Source organism: Sphaeramia orbicularis, chromosome 8 (genome assembly GCF_902148855.1).
Source record: "Sphaeramia orbicularis chromosome 8, fSphaOr1.1, whole genome shotgun sequence".
Classification (NCBI taxonomy): domain Eukaryota; kingdom Metazoa; phylum Chordata; class Actinopteri; order Kurtiformes; family Apogonidae; genus Sphaeramia; species Sphaeramia orbicularis.
This window is the reverse complement of record NC_043964.1, coordinates 43475987-43502228: the sequence shown is the minus strand read 5'-3', so window position 1 is coordinate 43502228 and position 26242 is coordinate 43475987. Positions and strand designations below refer to the sequence as shown.

The window sequence follows — 26242 nt, the reverse complement described above, 5'->3', positions numbered from 1 at the left end:
ATTACAAATATTAAATTATTTAACCCATTGTTGTATTGTGGCTGCCTTCGCCGCTACCGCCACCACAATAGTACTAGCAAATTGGACTACCGGTATTATTATTATATATTTTTGTATTATTACAACCATTATTATTTTCCCCCTCACTCCCCCCTCTCTCTTTCTCACTTTCATTCACACTCCCCTCTTCCTCTTTTCCCTATCGTCCCTAATTAAGGTATATTGTTTAGTTGCTCTTTACATTTATTATCTTTTTCATTGTAATATGATGTTGTTGTTGTTGTTTGTCATTACTCTGTTGCTGTGGTTCGTTTTGGTTTGTTTATTTATTTGATTTTTCCTTTGTTTATGTGTTGTTGTTGTTGTTGTTGTTGTTTTTCTGTCCACAATGTCTTGTTAATGATCACTAATAAAAAAAATAAAATTAGATTAAATTAAATTAAATTAGATTAAATTAAATTAGATTAGATTCAATTTGATTCATTTTGATAGAACTTTGTTGATCCCTGGGGCACAGCCATTAGGAAATTATTCTAATAACAGCACAACACCGAATGTACAATATAAAAAAATATTATAAGAAAATAGTAATACAAAAACCATGAAAGGCAGTAGTGAAAAAGAGTAGCAGTTAGACACTGGAAAGTACTAGTAAAAAACAGCAAAATTACAGAGTAGTAATAATTAAGTAGTAGTAATAATAGTCAGTGATAATAAATAACTATCATGTTATGTTATAATATTATAATATGCACAATATGTGTATCTATGTATATATATATATATATATATATGTATATATATTTTAAGTCACAGGATAAAAGTTTTCATGCTGCAGTGGAAAAGTGGATCCAAAGTATCAGTTATGAGAGTTGCTTTATTCACAGAAGAATCACACCTCTTATCATCAACTGGTTATGAAAGCTGTCAATCACATATTTTATCCCCTACCTCCTAACATTGTATCCATATGCTAGCAAATTACGACGCTATCTGATAAGACCTAACGTTTACTAAATGACAGTACAGTAAGTGCCAGTCTGAGATGTTGCAACCGGTGAGCCACATTTACAGTAGTGGAACCGTGGACCAAACACACAAACACACACAACCTGCTGAACCACATGATGAACTGTCATAAACATTAGGAGATGTCAGGGAACCGATTGGATATATGTGATCAAAGCTCCAGCTAGTTCACCACAGCTTAGTTGTTATGTTTTTGCCAGAGTCTTGGTTTCCCTCAGACCACTTGAATTAGAACAGGCTGAAAAGCAAGTATCGAATTTTTGCCCATTGATGCCAGAAAAACTCAAAAACTATTGTGCACTGAAACTTTAACTGCTTTTCTCTTATTAACGCCGCTCCCTCTCCTTCTTTCTACCTTGCTTGACCAACATTGCTCTGATTTTCATTCATTGAACAGGAAGGAATGAAATATGACCACTACTCACACCACTGGCACACACTGCATAGTATGCCACATAAATATTTTACAACTTTTTTTTTAATGAGAGTGAATGAGTGCTTGATAAATTGTAAAATGTAAAATATAATAGGATTATATTAGTATTGGTGTGATGGGTTATCAAGAAGGGTAACAGGAAAATTTGCTTGTTACTGACCTGACTTTATTCACAGCTAAATCACATATACAGTATATTTTTGCCTTGGCTGTTTATCATTAATTCAAACTATAAAAATATTTGATTAAAGTATAAATGAAGCTTTATTGCATTATTTTTCTATCAAGTCCCAACAATGATCTGCAATACTTTAGACTGTCTGGCGCCACAAAAATCTGATCTTTATGCCCCTTCTGCAATTACCAAATCTAAACGGTCTGATCCTCGAGAGCCTCTTAATCAATTATCCATAAACACTTAGATGAAAGTGGAAATCAGAGTCTTGTGGGTTAGATATGAGGCACATCAACAGGCTCTTAACAGGGGTCTCGTTAAAACTGAGCCGAGCATTTTTATGTGAGGTGGTAATGCTAAGGGGAGCTAATCGATGTGGATTATGTTCTCAGGTTTTAAATTAAGCTGCATGTTAATGGGGGAGTCTGTGTGTGGATTGTGTGCCCATTTTCCCAATACTTGGCAAATGCAAAACTAATACAACTGAAAATCTCACAGAAACCCAATTTTATTAAGATTCACCGTCTTCATTTGTGGTCAGCATTCATAACAAGATTGATTGATTGATTGATTGATTGATTGATTGATTTCACTGACACTGATGTGGGGTTTACTCAAGGCAACAGTTACTCATAGTTACTCCTGCTGTGGATTTAACATTAACACCAAGTCCCTTCCTGGACAGACCACCTCTCTTCTCCACAACAGTCAGTCTTTCACTTTAGTCTGGTAAGATCTTGCACTAGTGAATGGACACTACCCTAATTTTTCTCCACAATATTTTTTTAAAATTTAAGTTACAGACAAAATACAAAACAATATCAACAATATAACTTCTCTCCTACACTATACCAAAAAGTGTAGGCAATCTACCACAACAAATGCACTGTGCACAGTGAAACAAAACATCAAATTCTAAATCAAAAAATGATATATAATATAAAAGAGCCTTAAATATGGGATCACACACACCAATGAATAGGTGGAAGAAAATGAAACAAACATATGAACAAAATTCCTAATATGATTCTTAAGTATTCCACTACTATTTCCGTGCATACCCTGATTAAAATATACATTTTTCAAAGTATTCTTGAGATTATCTTTTTATATTTGTTCATATCCACAAAACTGTTGATGTGGACTTTTCTTTGGACTGTCCATCTCTACCAGAATTGGTCTGTGTCTCTCTCAGATAGATTTTCTGAAGGCACAGTAGATGTTTCCAAAGAATACTTATGAACCTGGCCATTCAGAAAAATGTCCAATTCAGAATATGCTGTTTAGATGACAACAGTCAAATATAAGTAGAATACTAGTGTGAATGTAAATGTAATCTATTACCCATAATCCTGGAATCACAGAGAAGGTCCTTCCTGTTTATTTAATGATCAGTTTGAGAGTGCATGGAATATTTTGATTCTGTTTACATTAAAGCATGGTGCATTCTACCTTGGATGGATGGATGGATGGATGGATGGATGGATTTCTAAAGTCACAGTCTCTTGTGTATGTGAGTGTGTTTTTTGCCTATGACAGTGACTATGACTGCACAGACTGTTAATAGGACTGGGAGGTGTAGCCCTCCAGATCCCTTTAGGGGCAGAGGTGTTTAATTATGGGCTTTCACATAGTCTGGCTGTGTTTATACTGGCTCATCCTGTGCGGTTATTTGACTATGAAACAAGCCTGAGAGTGCAGAGGAGTGATGAATTCACAGGCTTCCTGTGGTTTCTTAGAATTAGTTTGAGGCTTTGTGATCATAAGGGATCAGGATCAACAGGTATGTAAGCAAAACAAAGTGAACTTTTGGTGTGGTTTGTGTATCTGTGTGCATTACAAATTTCAACATGATGGCAGTGTGTAACTATGGGAATTGTCTCGTAGTTTTAAACCCATATGAAGAAGCAACAACACTCCCTAATACCACCATTATTCACCCCGTGAACAAGGAAAAAATCAGGAAAGCAGTGAAAGGGACTTGATTAAAAAGTGTCTTGAAATAGTGCATTTTTTGACGTCAGCTATAAAAAGTCTGCTTCGACTTTACAAGTGATGTCTGACTGTAGGTCTCCTCCCATGTAGCTCTGTATAAATCTCAGGGGAGCGAGGCTGGAGGTGACCTCTGCAATTTACTACTGTTCACGAACATGCTTCACTAGGCATTAAAAAGGAGATTTTTCCTCATAAATCATTGCCAAAGCTGTCAGAGGTCACTGCTTGTGTAATTTTCAGCTTATGAAGTTTTATCACTGGCTTGATTAAACCGACATTAATGAAAAGCTGCGCAAAATCGTCGTCACTCTCATTCACAGGGTCAAGACACTGCAATCAAAGTTTTAATGTAAAATCTGTGATGGTTCATAGTGTGTAGACTGTGATTAGTTTTGAATAGTTCTTACCCTTCATACAGTGCCCAGTTTAACATGTTTATAACCCAGTTATTTCAGGAGGATCAGGACACTGTGGTGAGCTGCTTTGGAAGAATGTTAGTAACAGGATCCTCCACCATGGCATTTGCCGTTGGCAGTGATGAATCATGCTTCAGGTAGAAACAACAGTCGCTGTGGCTGATCAATACCTTCTCTTGTGTGTCTGCAAGTTTAATTCAGCATGTGATTTATCATGGTGAACTTTTGAGGGGCTGACCTGTGTGTTAAAATGGGAGGTTGTCAGCGAGATCGCAGCTCCGCTCTGACGTCATGTTTCACCCTGCTCTTATTATCTCGGCTTTTCGCTCAGTCAGTCACACTCCTCGGTGTCAGCGGGGAGAGACAGGGGGTGAATGGGAGAGAGACAGTGCTACTTGGCACCCCGCCAGGACAGGATGTGGAGCAGAAGCTGCATCAGATAATACCTCCTGCTGAGAGTGCAGGCAGCCATTGGTCCATCTGTTCTCCTCTGTGAATCACTGTTCCCCAAATAGAAAGCTGCTGTCTCGCCACTTTATATACTGTATCTCAGTTCTCCTTTTCACTCCTTGTCAGAGGTGTTAAGTTTAATGATTGCATCTTCAGTACTTTTACTTTAAGCAAGAAATGTGAAATATCGAGTATCATGTTGTCAACCATCAGTGCAAAATAGTTTGAAATTAACTTTCAAAAGAATATGGGTTCCAACATGATTCACCAAGAAATTCTTATCTTCTTTTCTTCCTTCTTTTTGAATCTTCTATTAATTTTCAATCAGTATTTCCATTAAAATCAATGAGATGTTGAAGATCTTGAAGAAGAGTCTCTTCAGTCTATTTTTGGTCCTTTTTCTTTTTTGCTCTCAAGCCATGCATCTGTGACTTTCTGAGTGTGTTTATTTTGAATGTTTAAGAACAACAGAAGGATTTATGGCTCAGTTTTTAAATTCTTTTCCTTAAGCTCAGTAAACTCTCTTGGATCAGCTGCAAAATGCATTGTCTCAAAGCTGAAAATAGACCTATTTTTCATGAAAGTTTGTACATGTAACTTTTTAGAGATACGTATTTCAGGTCACAGACGATATAGACGTAATGATTTTATAGAATATGACAGTCACTGCAGATTGGACTACTTTACAGTCTGTAAAGTAGTTTAATTAACTCAACTTTAAAGTGCAATATACACATTAAGATAGGGGCATCAAACTCATTTTAGTTCAGGTGCCATGTATAGCCCAATATGATCCAGTTAAATAATAACAGTGAAAACAGTAAAATTAGATTATGAAAATGTTTACATCTATAAAGTTTCCTTAAAAATCTGAATAACATGAACAACCTAAAATATCTTAAGAAAAATAAGTGCATTTTTAACAATATTATTCCTCAGTTTATCATTTACACATGTATATTACAACTTACAGATCACAGTGGATCTACAATACACAAAACATTTAGAAACAGAATATTCTTAAAATTGTACTTACATCTCTTGAAATATTTCAAGTTGTTATTTGTTTATATTTAAGCTTATTCACATTTTTGTGAAAGGATAGTTTGTAACATAAACTGTCATGGTGGTGTGAATGATAGGACTCAACTGCACGGTACTGAAGGGAGAAACAGCTTTATTAACAGGAACAAAACTACACAAACAAAAACCTGCAGGAGAGTCAGAGTCCGTTGAATGAAGAAAGGTGATGAATGAAAGTCTGGGTTATGGTGAGGTGAGGCTGACAATAATCCAGCACTACACGGCTGCAGAAACGGGCCTTAAATACTGCTCAAATGATGAGGCACTGCAGCCGCGCAACTCGTTAGTGATGTGAATCTGATAAGGAGAGGGAGGGGTCGGCTGCCATGCCAAAGCCACCATGACAGTAAAAATTTTCATGTAATTTTACTTATTCATACAACAACAGACTAAAACAAAGACAAAAATTTGAAGTTGTCATTATTTATAGGGTATTCTCATAGCGTTTTCCTGATCCGACCCACTTGAGATGATATTGGTCTGTATGTAGAACCTGAACTAAAATGATTTTAACATCATTGATTGTTATTATCTTCAGTGTAATTTTTGCATTTCATAAATTTGTCCCAGGGGCCAGACTGGGCCTGTTTTGGCCAATGGGGCACATGTTTGACACCTGTGCATTAAGGAATTAACAATATGACTCCAGAAACATTTGCTGTGTTTTAACCTTCTCCTGTGTTCCTCTTCTATTGTCAGGGTACCATCACAGTTTGCCGTCGTCCCCGTACTCCACCGGTCCCGAGGGTCAGAGGTTACCATCACATGGGGCGCTGTCGTCAGAGTTCCTCAACCAGGGCCTCCCGGTTAAGATTCTCCTGCTTGTGTGTAACGCTGCAGGGTCAGGCCAACAAGTAGTGAGGTAATAATTTCTGCTTCTCTGAGGAGACCAGGCTCAGGTTCAGGTTCAGGTTACTTTATTTATACCTGTAGGCAGATTTATTTTGCAGGCAGATAATGATAACCTTTGACATCTTAACATAATGACATGTAACATGAAACCAAGAAATGAGCTGATGACAGACATGATGCAGTAAAAGTGTCCCAAGTTCCATCAGGGCATCAGGACATAAAAGATAAGAGAGAGATAATCAATAAAAGAATTATTATGATAAGAATAAATAAATAAATAAATAAATACATGTCTGGACTAAGATCAAGATTAAAAGAAGTTTGAACAAGTTAAAAACCCAATAAAAAGTCAATACTTTCATAAATACAAGATAAATTCATGGATAGATGGATGGATAGATGGATGGATGGACGGACAGACAGAGAGAGAGGGAGAGGGAGAGAGATGGACGGACGGACAGATAGATAGATAGATAGATAGATAGATAGATAGATAGATAGATAGATAGATAGATAGATAGATAGATAGATAGATAGATAGATAGATAGATAGATAGATAGATAGATAGATAGATAGATAGATAGATAGATAGATAGATAGATAGATAGATAAGGTGCAGTATATTTTTACAGCTTGTTCACCTCACTGCAGCATGAACAAAGCTGACCACCAGTTTTATTACTTACAGGTTTATGATTAAAAACAAACATTGTCTTTAATGTAGAAACTTTTATATCAACTTCTAAATGTCATTTAGTTATTTTGAGGATTTTTTAGCAGAAAACACAAGAAACTAATACAAACATATAAAGGCAGTGTTTCCTGACCTCAAATTATCCAATCAAATCAACTTCATATTTATTTTTGACCACTAAACTAATGCTTACTGAGGAATATTTCATAAATACATAGTGTGTTGAATGACTTCATCCTCAGTCATAGTTTACATGCATCTTTCCACTGTTACTCATATGTTTTGTGCATCTCCTTCAGCTTCGAAAGGTTAAAGTGTGAACATTTGGTACGATCTCTTTTATATCTAGTTCGGGCAGAGCATGTCTCTGTTACAGAAAGGACTCGTCGTCCTCACTGTCAGATGAGTCTCAAATCACACGACTGAGGAATCTGACATCTGGCACGACACAGAAATCCATCAGACGCCTGTCTCCATGACAGAGTCCACAAAGATCAATCAATAACTATGAACGTTTCAATACAGCAATGAGAAAGTCCAGTCCCATCCATAAGGGCCGGCGTCTCGTTTCTCCTTCAAACGCCTCACCTTGGTTGATCAAACCACCCACCTATCTTGCTCTCATCAAATGACAGCTGGAGGACTCATCTGTGCCAGGAAAATGACATTGGAGTCATGTACTTGTTTTTCACTCTGGTTCTGTGTAGAGGAGCATCACAGTTCTCTGAAAAACAAAAATCTGCAATGTGTGAAACTCTCACTTGATTTGTTTAATCTGATAGGACAGTTGTAAAATACAGTTGTGTGAGAAACCAAATGTTCGAAATGAAAGGTAGAGCTTTAATGGAAGTCACATTTCACTCATGAAGTCTGTGAAGGGAAAGGGGAAGTGTAGGTTAAAGTTTAGGGACAGATTAACTTTATGGGTCTCTGGAAACAGATGACCTTCAGACTTGGCCATTTGCAGTTCTGCACACAGCTGCAATGATAAAAGTATGAAAATGAAACAATTTGAAGCAACTAGACAGTGAGTGGTACATCAAAGACCTGCACATGTCTCATGAGATAAAAAATATACATAAAAACATAGACATAAAAAAGAGAAATAACACTAAGAAGGGTTTGAGCTGGTTGGATGTTGAGTAGGAAGAAAATAAATCTTCTATCTTCTATCATCTTACAGTCGTCATATGGAATGTGTGAGGGGTCGTTCAGGACTTTAGATGCACACCAATACTCTGATCATTATTCGATTTCTGGAGTTGTCAGATTATTCAAGCGATCATGTAAACAGGATTATCTGATATGATTTATCAGATAACAACAGTAATCTGATTATGAGAAATGAACACACCTGGATTTCTCCCCATTACTCCAATGTAGGGATGTAACGATTACTGGTTTAACGATAAACAGTGGTAAAATTCCCGACGGTTAATATTACCATTTAAAACGGTACAGCACATTTCCTGGAGAAGCAGTATGTAAAAAGAAGCAGAAAAAGAAGCTAAAACAACTCAAACTTGAAATGGAAAATGGTCAAACAATCACCGTAAGGTGCCACCTTTAATGCACATTTGTATGTTTGATGCTTACATGTTAATATTTGAATGTTTCTGCCAACACAAAGTACGTTGTGGCTATTATTTTATTTGTATTTTTTTTTTTTTTGGTGTTTTGGTTTTTTTTGTTTTTTGTTTTTTTTGTTTTTTTTTTCAAAATACAACTTGGTTACATTATTTCAGTGTGTGTATAAGTATAAATACCGCGATAATAATGATAACGGTGATAATTTTGGTCACAATAACCGTGATATGAAATTTTCATATGGTTACATCCCTACTACAATGTTTTCCTGCATATATTCAGTTTAATCTGATTCATTTCATTCTTTTATGTCTGCACATGTGTTAACACAATTAAAATCGTAGAGAATGGAAGCTAGTTAGTCATACATGTATGGAAGAGGAAGTTTGATTCTACCATCACTATGCACGTATGCACTCTGAAAGAAATCTGAAATCTGACTGGGGTGTCTAAACCAGGGTTTTTCAATGATCACATTTCTTAAGTGCATGTAAATGCGTTAGATCTGGTTATTACAATTATCCGATTACTCCTAGTTATCAGACTCTTATGGTCATGTAAACAGACTCAGTGTTACCTCATTACTGTTACACATTACTTTGTTGTCAGTTACTACTTTATCTGTGCTGTAAAGCAGGACTCAAATGCATTCTACAATGGAAAAAACACATTTAAAGACTGTTACCAGTGAACGGATAATTTTAGTCTTTGACAGTCAGAGAAAAGAATAAACCTCAACGATGAGTCAGCACAACGCACTTAATAACTGGTCGAGTGGAGAAACAGTGGCCTATAGCTTCACAAAATAGGCTTACATCTTATGCTTTTGTTCTGTGCCTTTATTAAAGCCATAAGAGCTTCTTTGTAAACAGGTAATGCTCTATAACTATAAGCTACATAATTATGGGTAGCTAAAGATGAAAATATTCACAATTTTTTTTTTTTTTAAACTGTGTCATTTTTTGCTTGTCTGATACATTCAGAGCATGTACATAATGTTGTTATTATTATGTATTATTATTTATTATGTATAATAATAAGCCCCGCCTAAATCTTAATAGAAGATTTACTAGGAATTCTGTCTGTCCGTCCAAGATTTTTGGTCATCCCATTTCTCGTTTCCCCGATTCCTTTCATTTGAGACACATGTTCTTTACCGCTAGAAGAGGTGCAGTGCACAGTTTGATGACTGAATTTCAATTCTGGGATTTTTATTTAAATACATTTTTTAAATTTTAACTTTGACAATTTGTCCAACCAATTCCTCTGACATTATACACCCAATTATTCTCAAATTTCACTCACGTGTTCTTTACATGTGCTTTTTTCTCAATTTTTTTCCTCTCATTTCAGTTTTCCATTTTATTTTGTACCGTTTCTCATCTAGTGTGTGTTCAAACATATTAGTTGCAAATATTAAACATGTTTAAAACCAGCTCTGTGAGAATGATTGGTTATAAAGAATGAAGCCTAGATTCTTTACACCATGTACTGCATGTCTGTAAATAGACTGAGTCAGTAGCCACATCCACACACAGTCATGACACTCTTTAAGTACATCCCCAGATTAAGAGTACCATGATGCTATATTATATCTGTATCTGATGCTGCCTCTCAGTCAATGACACAAGTTTGATCTTATTATTAGTTTTTACACCTAACTTTTTATTTTGAAGAAAATGAAGTTGCAATGTTATAACAGTCATCAACGGGACTATCCTAGTTTTATAGATCCACTGCATTCTGTGATAAACCATTTTCTGGAAATAAGGAGTTACAGACTGCTGATATGCTACTGTGGGCTCATTTATCACTAAATAAATCAGATTACATTGATTATTTTGGCCCTTTCTCCATCTAGTTGAATGTAACTTTGGATCCTTTACCCTGTTTTTCTGTGTTCTTCTGTCATTATTATGTGGTCATGGCTGCTGCTCTTCCCTCCGTCACCACAGACGGTTAATGGTTACCATCCTGAACACTAATCCTGTTTATTATCCTGTTTATTATGAGGATCTCCATGGTATTTATGTATGATCTAATGGGGGCCGTTTATTACAAAGGATGGGTTTTATGTCTGTCGTATTGTTTTGGCGTCTGTACATGTTTAAAAAACATAGCAGCATAGTTCCTCCCATTTCATCAGCTTTATTTATCATACTCCCATCCACATTTACTGCATCCCTGTGTTTCTGTACCTGTCCTCCGTTGTCTATTTATGCACATGCCTGCTCACATTATCTCATACTAATAAATCTGAGCATACAATGGAGGGCTGCCCTCAATTAAATGTGTATTATAATGAATATGTCATGTGATTTATCTTTTCACGGGGATGGTTGTCCCTTTCCTCATCAGCTGTTTCAGTTCTTATTGTCTCCCTCTGTCTGTCTGTGTTTGTGCTGTAATGAGAATTCTGCTCGAAAGCTGATAGTGATAATAAATAATTATTTACATTACAGTGGGACAGAATAAGTGGATGTGTGAGCTGGCCAGTGTGGAGTGTCTGCACATGGTTGTGTAAAGGCAATTTCCATCTTTTATCCGCGTAACATTAATTTCCTCTGTTCCTGAACAAGGTTTGGACCTCCATTCCTAATGAGGGAGGATCGGTCTATTTCCTGGGACCAGCTGCAGCAGAGCATCCTCAGCAAGCTTTATTACCTGATGATCAATGGAGCCCCGGCGCAGGTAATGGACAAATACAAACAATACATGGAATATTAATGCAGACTGTATGGACAGACACGTCCTTAAATATTTGTTTCTTAGCGGAGAGCTGAGAGGAGACAGAGGACAAGGCTCATTACAGAATCAATTACAGTTACTGTTTATTACTGTAAAACTTTAAACCAGAGTTAATTTAGAGCACTGTGCAATGTAATGTAGCCTCATACTTCAGTTTAAATTGTTCCATGAAGCTTATAAAACTTAGATTTAATAGTGTGGGCGGGCATGTTTGAGCACCAGCTGGAGACAGAGACGGGACATGGTTCCCTCCTGCAGTGCCGGCTGCTGCACCTGTTCCAAGACAGGTTTATTGGCTCGGGACAGACCAAAGCATGCCCACTCAATGACACTGTGTTGTACAGGTGGGGGAGAAATAAGTGCCAGCTGGAGGCAGAGAGGAGTTGGTTTCATCCTTCTGCACCCGCCGGAGAACAGATTAACTAGATTGAGACAGGTTATAGTCCAGTTACTAAACTGATCTGAACACATCTCCGTTTACACCTGTCAATCAAGAAGTCACTGGTTGTTGTGTCCAACAGGACCTCCTGTGCACAGTTCTTGCACTGTGACCAGACCAGCACCAGATTTGTTTGATACAAGCTAGTTAAAGGGTACCAGTGGGGAATTTTCATTGCTAGTTATCTCAAAAGATTACATATAATACTAGCGGTTCCATCTGTTACCTTATGTCATAGCCCAATGTCAGGTATGCAGCAGGTACTAAATCACTGCTTTGTCAGTCAGGCATGATCAGCGACATGTTGCCTCCTTCACAGGCTGTTCCAGCACCGGTACTGACGTGACATTGTATTATCCGATTACCTAGGCTGTGATGGAGTAATTCACATAATAAAAAGGTCCCATGTGGTGCATTTGTGGCATTTTTTTACTGAATTTGTACCTCTCTTGCTTACAAGTAATACACAAAGCACAATGACCAGTACAAGTACACTTTAATAAAAACCAATGTGTTTCAAGAGCTAACTATAAATGTCCAGGCTTTTCCAACTATTGACAGAATATTAAACAAAAGCACACACATTCTGTATCAATCACCTTTCTGTTATGTTCTTGTCAGGGCGCATCATGTAAGCATTTATAAGTGTAAACTACTTTTATTTTGGTGCTGCTCATTTATGATCTAATTACCCAAGACTCATTAGGAAACAGAGCCAAAAGGATGCAAAGCAATAAACAGACCAAGAAACATCCCACAGTACAGTAGTAAATACTGAATTTTTAGCAGAAAGTAAAGCTGTTTTATTGATTGATTGATTGATTGATTGATTGATTGATTAAAATGTCAAGCATTACAGTTCACATAAGAAATCAACTTATGTTAACTGGTGATTAAAAAGCAGCATAAGGTAGCCACTGGCAAAATGAGTCTCTACTTTTTATGCATTGTCATTGATTCCAGTGCAAACAGAAGCATTTACTTAACAACATCTAAACAAAAGGATTGGCAGCAAAAAAAACCCATGCATGTTAACCCTGTAAAGCCTGAACCATTAAATCATTGACAGAAAATTCCAGTTCTTTGAAACCGGAGCCTTTATTGGTCCTTCTGAACAACCAAAAACTTTTTTTTTTTTTTTTCAGATATCAATTTCCATGTCTGAGTTTCAATTTTGTATCATATTTGATACATCAGGTCTCAATGCTCAAATATCATTATTTTTAAACAAACTAAGTCATAACACAAATGTCTAACAAATTGGTAGTTCCTTTTCAAAACTGGCAAAGTTCTCCCTTCTTCCTCATTAATGATAATCTTGTTGTGTCACTGGAAAGGCCTCTGGTGAACAAATTCCTCCCCCCTTGTGGATTATCCATGTATTGCATGTATCTAATTGTATACATCAGGTTTTTCAAGAAGAAAAATATCACACTGATCATGTAGAGGGCTTCAAAACTCATGTATCAAATATGATATGTTCAGCATTATAGGGTTAAACATAGCACAGCTTCTGGTGCTGAGCTGGGAAGCAGTCAGAAACAATGTCATTTATTTTTACCATTAAACAGTCACAGATGAAACCTTTTGATATTCTTCAGACACAGCTCTGAGTTTGTCCTCAGAATGTAAATGTGAATATAGTTGCATATACACTGCAGTGTGTGCTAATGAGACATGATGAGGTTGGGAGGTGAAAGCTTACCCTGTCAGTCTTCCATGCTTGGCTTAAAGAGCTACATGCTTGTTTAGCATGAAGCTGTCAATGTGACGAGAGTAAAACACGAGACATATGACAGACAGAAATGCACACAGCACAGCCGTCTTAGACATCTTCCTGCTGTGTGTCACTGTCAAATCAGTTATTTACTTCACTGGAGCCAAAGGGTCCATTTTCCTGCTGGTTTCTGCTCGCTCACTCAGGCCTGATGTTCACCTGTGTTTCAGAATGTGACTTTGTGGTGGTAGACATGTAACCAAACACATTTCATGAACTATTCTTATTCTCACATTCAAATTAAAAGATCGAGTAGAATTTAAAACACCACAAATATTTTACAAAGCAAGAAATAAATTACTTCCAAGTAACATAAAGAAATGATTCACAGATAGAGAGGGTGGTAATGACTACAAACAGAAACTAAACATGAAACAACATTTCACTAGAACAAATCTTAAAAAGATGTGCATTTCATGTTGTGGAGTGGTTTTATGGAATAGAATGGAACTAAATATCAAATAGTGTGAAAACATCACGAAATTTAGGAAGAGGTATAAAAACCTTATTTTCCAGAGGTATAGTAACAATGAACAGGAATACAACAGTTATAATTACGGATGGTATGTAATCATTTGTTCTGTTTTTCAGTAATTTAATGACTGACCTATTCTTTATATAGATTGTATATATTAGCTGATTAGCCAAGTTATGTAAAATTGGATTTGGACAATATAAGCTCGACTTCTTTCTACTACACTACGACATAAAGTATTGGTAAAGAGCCACAGTGAAATGTCTGTATGATGTTTTTTTTTTTTTGGTTGACTTATTTCCTTCAATATATTGGAGTGTTCTGTTTAAATTGGTCATTTCTTTTTGCCTTTTGTTCACCTTCATCTTTTGTTCCTATCTATCTATCTATCTATCTATCTATCTATCTATCTATCTATCTATCTATCTATCTATCTATCTATCTATCTATCTATCTATCTATCTATCTATCTATCTATCTATCTATCTATCTATCTATCTATCTATCTATCTATCCATCCATCCATCCATCCATCCATCCATCCATCCATCCATCCATCCATCCATCCATCCATCCATCCATCTATCTATCTATCTATCTATCTGTTTCCAGTCGGTGTGTGTCTGTTTGGGGCCAGCTGACACACAGCTGCCTTAAAGAGCCACAGAGCATGGCTGCATATTGCTTAGCGCTCTTTGAGACGTTCCAGGGGAGAGAGGAAGTGAAGAGTCAGGTGCAACATTTTCAGTAACTCTGCTGGAGATCTGTAGTCTCCTTTGTGCCCCACGCTGTCAGCCATTTAATTAAACCCAGCCTTGTACAGTATAATCACTCTGCTGTATCCTACCTCTGCCAAGAAACCAGCAATGCTCACAGCAGATGTTTGCTCTAAATCTTTCATCTCAACAGAATCTGTAGTTTCTTGCTTCAATGAATTACACTCGCAAGTGGATTTTTCCGCCACTGTCTAATTTTAGCATCAGCAGAGATGCAATTGAAAAACAAAAAGCATGGCCTCTCTGACAGCCATCTTCTCTGCTAGTGACATAGTTTGACATCTTAATTTCAGCTGTGGTGGGATGACTCACTAACACAGACTTAGCAGTATAGTAACAACAATACAGTGCGCTGATTTACACTCCATCTAGCACTACATGCACTTTCACTTTGGTACAAACTATGAATATGGCGATTGTTTGTGGAGGGGCCTTGACCTTGAATTTGCCACTTTTGCTGTCACCATCTTGATTTGTTAGAGCAAAAAGCGACCAGATTTGAACAAAAGGAAGGACCTGTGGAAGAGTGAGAAGTGATATGTGAGCTTTCCTAACACCACCGTGCTGAAAACATTAGACACACTGGCACATCTAACACTGTCAAGTCATTTCACCTACTTGCTGCATGTTAACACATATAGCTGGAATTGGTGACAGTGATGTGGGCTTCACATCATGTACAAACACACACAGCAGCAGGCGAGCTGACATAGCATGTCATGTAATAGGCAACAACCACAGCTCAAAACTTAAGCCAGTGTGGAAGAATGTAGAGAAAATGTCTTCAACTAAAATAGTAAGAGGTCCACTGCACTTAGAAATTTCAATGAACAACATATATTTTCAAAAACCTAATGTTCTCAGTTTTAAAGTAACATCTTTGGGTTTGACATAAGTATAGAGCTGCAGCTATCGATTACATTTGTAATTGATTAATCTAGTGATTATTTTCTTCGATTTGATTTGAATAGCCAAAAAATTATTAAAAATATGAAAAAGATCCAAAAATGACAAACTTGTCCTTTATTCCAGAACCAGCTGAAACAACAACCACAAAAAGTATAAAGTAGAAGGATATATAAAAAATATCTATATAGAAATAACAGTTTTAAAATATAGAGAAAATATACATATAAACAACAAACAAGTCAAATGACATCTACAGACAATATGTGCACTGCAGTCTTCAACACATTTGTATCCAATTTATTAACAACTTCATTTTCCCTCTTGTCCAAATATGGTCATTACAATACTTCAAAACAATAGTGAAAAAAATGTGTTCTTTCACTACTTAATTCTTTTGTACAGCCTATGAATGCAGTATTAAATTTATGACAATATTATATTATTATTATGTATAGGGTAGCTACGTTATTATGTACATTGTGTGTAAGTTGCATTAGCTGCATTCACTGCATTAGCGAATGGAGCTAATTTATACAACTCTGAAAGCTGCAGTGATGTTGTACACTTCAACCATAACTTGGTTAAACATGACTAAAGGTTTCTCACAGGGAACCTCCTCCTTTAACAGGAGGCCTAGATAAGTCATCCGAAACCAGATCACAGATGATCCTGCTCTTTCCCTCCTTCTTTTCTTTCTCACAGTCACAGTCTTTCACATGCACCCAGTATTTGTGTGCGTTTCTGCCTCCTGTTACTGGTGTTAGCTCTCACATATTCCTCTAAACAAACATACACACACAAAACAAGCAACATATAGAAACATGGCTTAACACTTCAACCTGGATTATGTAATGTGGAGTCGAGAAAATCCTCCTGTTCCAGCATTCAGTGAGTAGCTGTAAGCGAAATGCTTAAAATACATTTTTCCATCAACACCAGAGCTAAAAAAAAAAAAAAAAAAAATCCTATTCCTGAGAAGTCAGAATTTGCAAGTCTCTATGGGTGGTCTCACATGTACATACAAGCCTTTCACTAGAACTCACAGTGAGCTGAGCAAGACTGTAATGGAAAAAAAATATAATTTAGTGTTCACACACACAGCAAACTGAAAATGAACATACAGAAAAGTGGATATTTTTCTCCGGAAAAGCACCACGCTCACACAGGCACCCCAGAGACTTAAGATGCCTGCAGTGTCCATAAACAAATGATGTGGACTTGTTGAAGACAAGATAATATAGTCTTGGTTTCGCCGCTCTGCATGTGTTCTCAGCTGGACACGTGATGTTAAAAATACTACTCCTCCCTCCATCTTCTGTTTAAGCTGTAGAAGTCATTGTAATGTGTATAAGTAAGTCATTCTATGCTATACTGATACTCTAAATAGTCCTGCTTATAGAATATGTGTGGCTGTATTTCAGAAGTATTGTGTAACTTCCCCCATTCCATTCCAGAGGGTTCAAGTGTTCAGCATATCAATATTTTCCAGGAAAGTGCTGTCTGCTTTGGTGCATTCCTTGTCAACAGAAAGATCCGTATGGACTGAGCTTCCCTCACAGGAGTCCCAGTGGGTGTTTGTGTTTGAGCTCAGCCAGCAGATACTCACTAAATTACACTGGAACGGGAGGAAATGAGTTTCATTTTCTGTAAAGTACTCGTTTATACCTAAAGAACCTCAGAACAAAGGAATGAAATGAACATGCTATACAGGAGGAAAAAAGATATGATGGTCCTTTATTTGTTGAAATGAAATGAGTGTTGTCTCCTATAGATGCTACCTGTTGAACTGCTGTGAGCTCAAAATGTCAGGTGCAGGTCTCAGCCTATTTTTCACCATGGCCCACTTTGTTATCCTGTTTCTTTTTGTTGCTTTAGCCCACACAGCAAAATGCATTAAATATAACCCTGAAAGTGTAAACATATAGCAGTGTTGAGAGGCTCACTCCTTGGTCAGCATTTTTTTTTTTCGTGGGGGGGTGTTGAACAGCTGTCCAAGAGGTTTTAAGCTCACCGGGCATAAGTTATTGTGAAGGCACTGTGTCTGGCATCATCGTCTTCGTTGTCTTTAGCAATTTTTTTTTTCAGACATCTTCTCTGATACATCGACTGCTTGGGTTCATCTCAATTTTTTATGTAGCTTCCTTGGGACAAAATTTGTTCACAGTTTTGAGATATTTTGATTTTTGAATTTTTGATGAATTTTTTGAAATATTAAACATTACGCTCTACTTATAATGGGCCGTATTTTTATGGTTTATAACATGAAAATGGTTCAAGATACCAATATAGCTACTATTGAGCACTGATAGGAAGTCATACATGGACTTTCATTTGGGTCTGCGACCTTTGACCTTGAGTGACCATGGAAGTTCAAACTCAAGGTCACCAATGTCAAGATTTCAACCATCTTCTTCTCCAAAACTAAAGGTTGGATTAATTGAGACAGTGTCTACGAAGTGTTCATGGTTTTGAGAAATTTAGATTTTTTACATGTGCCTTTACTTATAATGGTCCATATTTTGATAGTTTATATCATGAAATTTTGTTAGAGAAATTAATTATAGTTACTATTGATTACTAATAGGAAGTCATATATGGACTTTCATTTAGTTCTCCTCCAGTGAAAGTATCACCCACTTCTATTGGAAGAGTGATCTCCTGCATCAAGACCACAGGACTCTAACATAACGGCAGAACCTGACAACCTCGCAAATTCAACTTGTTATTGATTCTTGATAGAACATGTGAGATGCAGGTCTATTAGTCCTATTTTTTAGGTCACTGTAAAAGTCACTTGAGGCAAAACTTTGACAGTACAACATACATTTTCATCAGCTGACAATAGCTGTAATAGATCAACAGCATCATCTTAGACCTAAGATCCACTTATCTGCATTTTCCCAGAACTTTTGACTCTTATTAAAGGACTGGATGAAGACCTTTAGACCTCTGAAAACCCTGGTCAGTAGAATTTGGGATAAAAGTCTAATACCTCATGGCAGCTTTAGACTCACCAAACCTTGAGTATTTTTTTAATACCTGCTACACTGTGACATTGCTATTTTCCATTTATTGTACATGTTCTTTTCGTAGAGCCAGCCATATTTTAGGGTTTATGGGAAAATGCCAGGGATCAATCAGCTGATTAGTCACGTGAGTTAAATGTTCACTATGTCACAATATACTCGAAAAAGGAGTCTCCATCTCCAGTTATATTATGTGAATTAACTCTTTAGAAAAAGGCAAACACCAGCTCATGTGATTGTTAAAACCTTTTGTCTAATATGTCAGGTGCAAACAGGCATAAAAATGTTGGACACAGCTATAATTGGCCTCAATGTGCAATTAGGAAGTTACAGCTTTTTTCCTCAGAGAATATAGACACAGACATGAAACATGTGAGGAAATGCTAAATAATTCTGCAATATTTGAATGCAGCAACATCACCAAAATTAAAAAAAGGCCCTTATCCTATTATATGCAGAAACTTCATCAAAAGTAAAGATGTTTGGTCATGTTTTACCATTTCCATAAATATTTTCTTCTGAGAAGATAAATGGGCATAAAGTTTGTTTATGGAATCTAAATTTCACTGTTGCAAGGGACATATCAGCACCTACACACACTATATGAATCTATATGAATCATCTTGTTTTGTGCGTGCATGTTGTGTTATTAAAACCACGTACACCCACATTTTTATGGTCTTCAAATGACGTCTTCAGATGAACAACCATTTTCCTCATTACAGAAACAGTCGTGAGAAATGTTGCTACATTTCCCTCAACATCCCAACCTTTATTTCACCATCATGAAACTATCTCATAATACTTCCACCAAACCATGATGGCTGAATAATAGCACATAACTAGAAGCAGCAGCATCTCTTCTCATGGCATGTCATGGTGAATCATCCTGTGGTGCCAAAGCCCTGTTTAGTCCTTCAACTCTTAGGAGTCAAATTGTTCAGTGAACTTGACAACAAATGTCAAACTAGTAGAGCTGCTGTGGTAAGTTTGGAGTTGTTTGTGTGAGTGCTGATGTGTCAGGACAGTGAAGCTCCAGATCTACAGAGAACATTAAACACTCTCAGTTGGACTGCTGCACCAGCATCTTCCACGAATCAGTGTGACAACCTTAAAAAGGGTTTATTTCCAACTTAAACTGGACACGATGGAGGCTTTTTGTTGCAAATGGAAAGCATTAATGAACAAATAACTGCTGCAGATGCAGGAAAGCATTCCTGTCTGTGGCCATCAGACTGTTTAATTCCTCCTCATAACCACATAATTATACTCACATATAATAATATTTTGCACATGTATTTATGTATATTTCTTTTATTTATCATATTGATAAATTTTGTCCAGTAGATATTGTACAAATTGTTTTTCTAATTGTGTTTTAATAGTGTTTTCATATGTAGATAGATAGATAGATGGATAGATAGATATAGATAGATAGATAGATAGATAGATAGATAGATAGATAGATAGATAGATAGATAGATAGATAGATAGATAGATAGATAGATAGATAGATAGATAGATAGATAGATAGATAGATAGATAGATAGATAGATAGATAGATAGATAGACAGAGCTGTATATATGTGCATATTTAGAGCTTTATATACTGTATTTAAATGTGTGTTATAAATGTGAGTGTTATTTCTTTTTTTGTAACATTGCTAATTTCTTTTCTGCTACTTTTTCTTATACTTGTAACACAACAGTTTCTCCAGGGATTAATAAAGGATTCTGATTCTGATTCTGACTCTGAGATGCTGTTCAGTGCCTCAGTGTTTTTTTCCCCTGTTTCTTTCAGAACACCCGAGTGCTGTTTAACATCCGTGTGGTGGGAGGATCTGCATTTTACAGCTACTTGTCACCGCAGGATGGCCGGCCACTCTACCACCCTGCTGTCGACAGGTGAGGAGGTTAAAAATACAGGACAAGTCAAGGTAACTGTGGCAGTGGACTGACATTCCACACACTATCAGCCCAACAGTGGAGACACACGCAGACTCGTCCTGGATCCTGATTCTGTTCTCGACGTGTTAATTGATTTTTTTTTGCTTGATTTCAAATGACATCTGAATTCTTATATTATTATCTTAGAGCAGAGCTGTCAGTCATTTTAGTTCAGGGGCCACATTCAGCTCAATTTGATCTCCAGTGGACCAGTAAAATAATAGTATAGTAGCCTATAAATAATGATAACTCCAATATTATGACTCAACTTATTATTCATAAATGTGCATTACAGATCAGAACTACTAATGAACAAAGCATTTAGTAACTTGCAGAATATTGTTAAAATTGCACTAATTCTTCAAACATTTCAGGTTGTTCATATTTGTTTAGGTTATTCACATTTTATTGTTAAAGGAAAGTTTGTTGATGTAAATATTTTCAAAATGTAATGTTTTTGGAGTTGTCATTATGGATGGTCATAATGGAAGTGTTTTTTTCCACATTAAACAAAGAAGAAATTTTGGAGATATTATATTATTTTTAGATTATTATGATATTACTTAACTTGAAATCACAAATGGGCTGGATGTGGCCCCTGAACTTTTTGACACCCTTGATTGTTAATCTCCTTGGTGTAATTTTTCTTCTTTGTAAATTCATCTTGTGGGCCCGACTGGAACCTTTGGCGGACCGGTTTTGACCCGCGGGCCGCATGTTTTACTCCCCTGTCTCAGACTATTAGTTTATTCTTAACATCTTTTCTGTTTTTCTTTATTGTAGAATTACTGGTTTTATGTTAAAAACCTACAACTGAAATCCCTCAGCGCTCCCACAGGCTTCATCTAATGCAATCAGTTTTAATGAGATTTAAACCTGTTCTGATCTAATAAAGTATTTCACGAGAAAAGCTTTGTCTGCAGCCAGTTCTGACATAAAAACACATGTTACACATCAGTATGAAGTTGAACTCGTTAATTCCGCCGTTTGACTTGATTTCACGGTGCAGACTGAAATGTGCAGACAGTTTGTCCCCTTTCCTAAATGCTTGTCTAATGCCCTGCATTTACAGAGAAGTGAAAGGCTGTTTTGGCAACGTTTTAAAAGGACTTCCATTTGTGTTGCTGCTAAGAACAGTTCATTCATTTGCTGAATGATGCTGATGGGGGCAAATGCTTTGGAAATCTTTTGAAATGCAAATATGTAGCACGCGGTATCGCAGAAACCAATGTAATGATGGTGTTTGAACTCTAATGATTCAGAAATATGCTCTGTCCCCAAATCAACCCACATCAAACAGCACAAGAATGTACAACTCCAAGTGTTTTAGTCAGTTTGGTTCACTTTCATTAGACTTATACTGTATCTGCATCCACCACTGCATTTATCATATAGGGAAACAGCTCATCTTATAGGTCTTAAATATAGAGTTAACATGGGTTTCTCTACAGATTACGTACTCTTATATGGAATTTGTCACATATTATGATTACAAAGGTGATACTCCTTATTGCATGTAACATAATCATGCCTTGTACAAGTACATGTACATGTAAACATCAGTGGGATCTTTGATAAAGTAAAGACCCAGTTCTTCCTTACTATTTTATTAGCAAAACCCAGTAAACAAACTACTTTTTACAATGCAACATTTTCTTTTAAATTCACTTCTACTTTGTGTACAGCCAACTGACAAAATCAACATTACTACAGGGTGGGGAAGCAAAATTTACAATGAACATTTAGTTGTTTTTTCTCAGCAGGCACTACGTCAATTGTTTTGAAACCAAACATATATTGATGTCATAATCATACCTAACACTATTATCCATACCTTTTCAGAAACTTTTGCCCATATGAGTAATCAGGAAAGCAAACGTCAAAGAGTGTGTGATTTGCTGAATGCACTCGTCACACCAAAGGAGATTTCAAAAATAGTTGGAGTGTCCATAAAGACTGTTTATAATGTAAAGAAGAGAATGACTATGAGCAAAACTATTAGGAGAAAGTCTGGAAGATACTATTAAAGAAGAATGGGAGAAGTTGTCACCCGAATATTTGAGGAACACTTGCGCAAGTTTCAGGAAGCGTGTGAAGGCAGTTATTGAGAAAGAAGGAGGACACATAGAATAAAAACATTTTCTATTATTTTCTACATTTCTATTATGTTTTCTTGTGGCAAATAAATTCTCATGACTTTCAATAAACTAATTGGTCATACACTGTCTTTCAATCTCTGCCTCAAAATATTGTAAATTTTGCTTCCCCACCCTGTATACTCAAATATACTCAATACAGTTAGATAATAATAAGGTTCTAGAAGCAGCACAACATCACATGTACACACAGGAAATATTACAAGACAAAAAGGAAAGAAAAATAGTAATAATTACAGCCACAAAAACAGTAGTGTAAAATAGGCATAGGTTATATTATGCACCAAATGTAAGTATATGATAATTATAAAATAATAATAATAATAATAATAATAATAATAATAATATGCAATACTTTATGTGTTGTTTTCACATCGTGTAGTTCTGTTTTGCCTTCATATAAACATTACTGCAGAAAAAGGTCAGTGTACTTTTTCTGTTTTCCCACAGAATATAATGGATGAATAAGATTGACATAATCCTAAATAACAATACGTAAGAATATTACTGTATTTTGATCATCTATGTAAACTGTACTTATAATTAAATACAGTTACTGAAGAGTGAATAGTCACTCAAAAAGTGTTACTTTCAACATGGATTTGATTTGTTGGCATTTTCCCCAAACTTCAAAGATCAGCTAATGTTGTGATCTGATGAGGCTATTTAGATGTGGTTGAAAACCCTGGTGAGGTAATCTTAATGCTGTAAGATTTTGTCCTTTCACTTCATCTTTTATAATGCAGAGGTTTATTTGAAAACACCCCCAGTAACATCTGTAAGGCAGTCCTGTATCCTGTGATGATTTAGTAAAAGTTTCAACTAATCATCAAGTTCTCTGGCTCTTATATATTGAGACAATGCTGCCATCTAGTGGTAAAAAAAAAAAATAATAATAATAATAATAACACTTCAGTTCAAGTGAACTCCTGAAACGGCTGGTGTCATTACATAGCATAGGGTGTCCAAAAAGTCTCTGTACAAAAAAAAAAGTATTACAAAAGCAGTTGATGAGATATGTTAATCTAATTTGTTTAATAACCACTGAGTACATAAAAGTTTTTAATCACGTTGTGGGATCATGTGCAATCGAATCATTGATCCATTTTTCTTCAACGAGAGATCAAATACTGCAAATGTTTACCTTAACCTTTTGACTGAACATGTGTCACCACAACAACTGGATGACCTTCAACCAACCAGCATTTTCCAGGTAGATGGTCCACCACCACATTGGGGTCTGCATGTTGGTGGGTTCCTAAATCAAACATTTCCAGACCGGTGGATTGGAAGGGATGGTCCGATTCCCTGACCACCTTGTTCACCAGATATCACTGCCCTGGATTATGTTAAAAATATCATGTATTGAACAAAGATACAGGACATCAACAACCTGAAACCATACATCAATTCTGCCATTGATACCATTGATGAGGCTATGCTAAGGCCAATATGGCAAGAAATCCAGTACCTTATAGCCCATATAGAGGTGAATTAAATGAGGCACAAAAACTATAATATCTACTTTTCATTTTGTCATAATTTCCACAGATTTGTCAACTCATTTGGTTTTGTAATACATTTGTTAAATTGTAAAGAGACTTTATGGACACCCTGTATAGTACATTAAAAGATTTCAAATAAAGGCAATATAATTAAAACAAAGTGCCATAATACAGTCAAATCAGTTGGTGTGCATGCTCTGTCTTCTTTCCCTGATGGCCTTTCGTGTTCATATCTTCCAGGGCTCTGAAGTTGTGCTGTCTAGGAGGTCCTCCACATGTGAAGCTCATCATCGAGTGGGAGCACAGAATTAAAGACTGGTCAGTCTGAGCATTTTCCTCTGTTAACCTGCTGTAAAACTGCTCTCTGTGTATTTGCTGTAATTTGCCTTTTGTGTCCTGGGCTGCAGTCTGTTTGGTAATATTCAGGAGGAGGTGGTGAAGGATGCAGAGAGTGTGAGGAATCAGCAGCAGCAGCATGTCCAGCAGTACAGCTGCACCCTGGACGAGTGCTTCCAGCTCTACACCAAAGAGGAACAGGTAGTGGATCATGAAGAGCTCATAATCGATCAAGAGTATCCTGAATCTGTGCCTTATCTCCTCATGTACCGTATATTTCTGCCTGAAGATTGGATTAATTAAGGTAAATGAAGCTAAAATGTCTTAAAAGTAGATGTCAGGTCAGATAGCAAGGGCTTAATTTCAATGAATGAGGTGCCTGTTAAATGGACAAGTGGGCAGTAAAGGACAGAATTGGACAGCTTTTGAGTAGGCTTTGTCCATCAGGTGGATTTTCAGTGATTCAGAGGAACATTTGTCCAGTAAATGCTTCTATTTGTTCGGGTGTTGCTCATCAGCAGTGCGTCATTTGTCAGACAAGACAGCATTGTTGTCATATTTGTGGATATTTCAGCAGCATTACTGTGCACTTTCAGTCTAAAAGGTTATGAATGAGTGTGAATGGCTAAGTTGTTTTATAAAGGTTACTACTAATTGTCTCATAAAAAGCTACAAATAAATACAGATAAAAACATGTAGTAATTGCAGTTAAGGCCTTTGTGTCTGTTCTCTGTAACATAAAAACTACTGCACATTTTGACCTGAAATTTGTAGGTGCATCTCTACCATATCTCAGACAGTTTTGAACCTTGTAGCTTCATCTTTAGTGTGTGCAGCGGTTTTTCTTTTTTCATATGAGATCTGTTAAGTCTGATAGTAGAGCTTACAGTTTTGACTGTGAAACAAATCCATTCACCCTCAAGGAACTTCACAACAGTTAATAATAGAAACACAAATTCATATCCCAGAGGCACAAAATACTACTGGTACAGGATGTTTAACTTATATTTAACTGGTTTTGTTTGATCAAAATTATCTTCAAATGCATCATCAGTTCAGACCTCTTACCAGATAGATCCAAAGAGTGTACAGAAACAGAATAATGGTGAATAAAATAAATCTGTTTGTACTATCAGCTTCTTCATAAAGGGTTGTCAATTCTTGAAGACATTAGCAACTGAAATGAGTTTAATGCAGACTAAAGTATTTTAAAGAAAAGATTAAGGGGTTAGTGAAAGTAAATTAGGGTTGCGTCCATTTTATACTTGTTTTTTGTGCATTTGCTAGTATTTGATCAGATGTTCTATATTCGTCTATAAAACTGTATAATCCGACATGTTTATGCAACTGAATGTAGAAACAGTTGTAACAGTTGAAAGTTAACAAAAATTACCCATCCTATACGCAGCATTTCAACTCTTGTTGAAACT

The 26242-nt window shown here is 36.4% G+C and overlaps 1 protein-coding gene across 1 annotated transcript in view; it reads left to right on the top strand.

The window, feature by feature from the left end:
• The window catches only part of usp43b (ubiquitin specific peptidase 43b), a 109020-nt gene that overhangs the window by 66051 nt on the left and 16727 nt on the right, over positions 1-26242 (top strand). The window contains exons 7-11 of the mRNA XM_030142061.1: positions 6284-6446; positions 11298-11409; positions 20670-20773; positions 24717-24794; positions 24884-25013. Of these exons, the coding sequence (XP_029997921.1) occupies positions 6284-6446; positions 11298-11409; positions 20670-20773; positions 24717-24794; positions 24884-25013 (587 nt within the window). The remainder of the gene's footprint in view (positions 1-6283; positions 6447-11297; positions 11410-20669; positions 20774-24716; positions 24795-24883; positions 25014-26242) is intronic.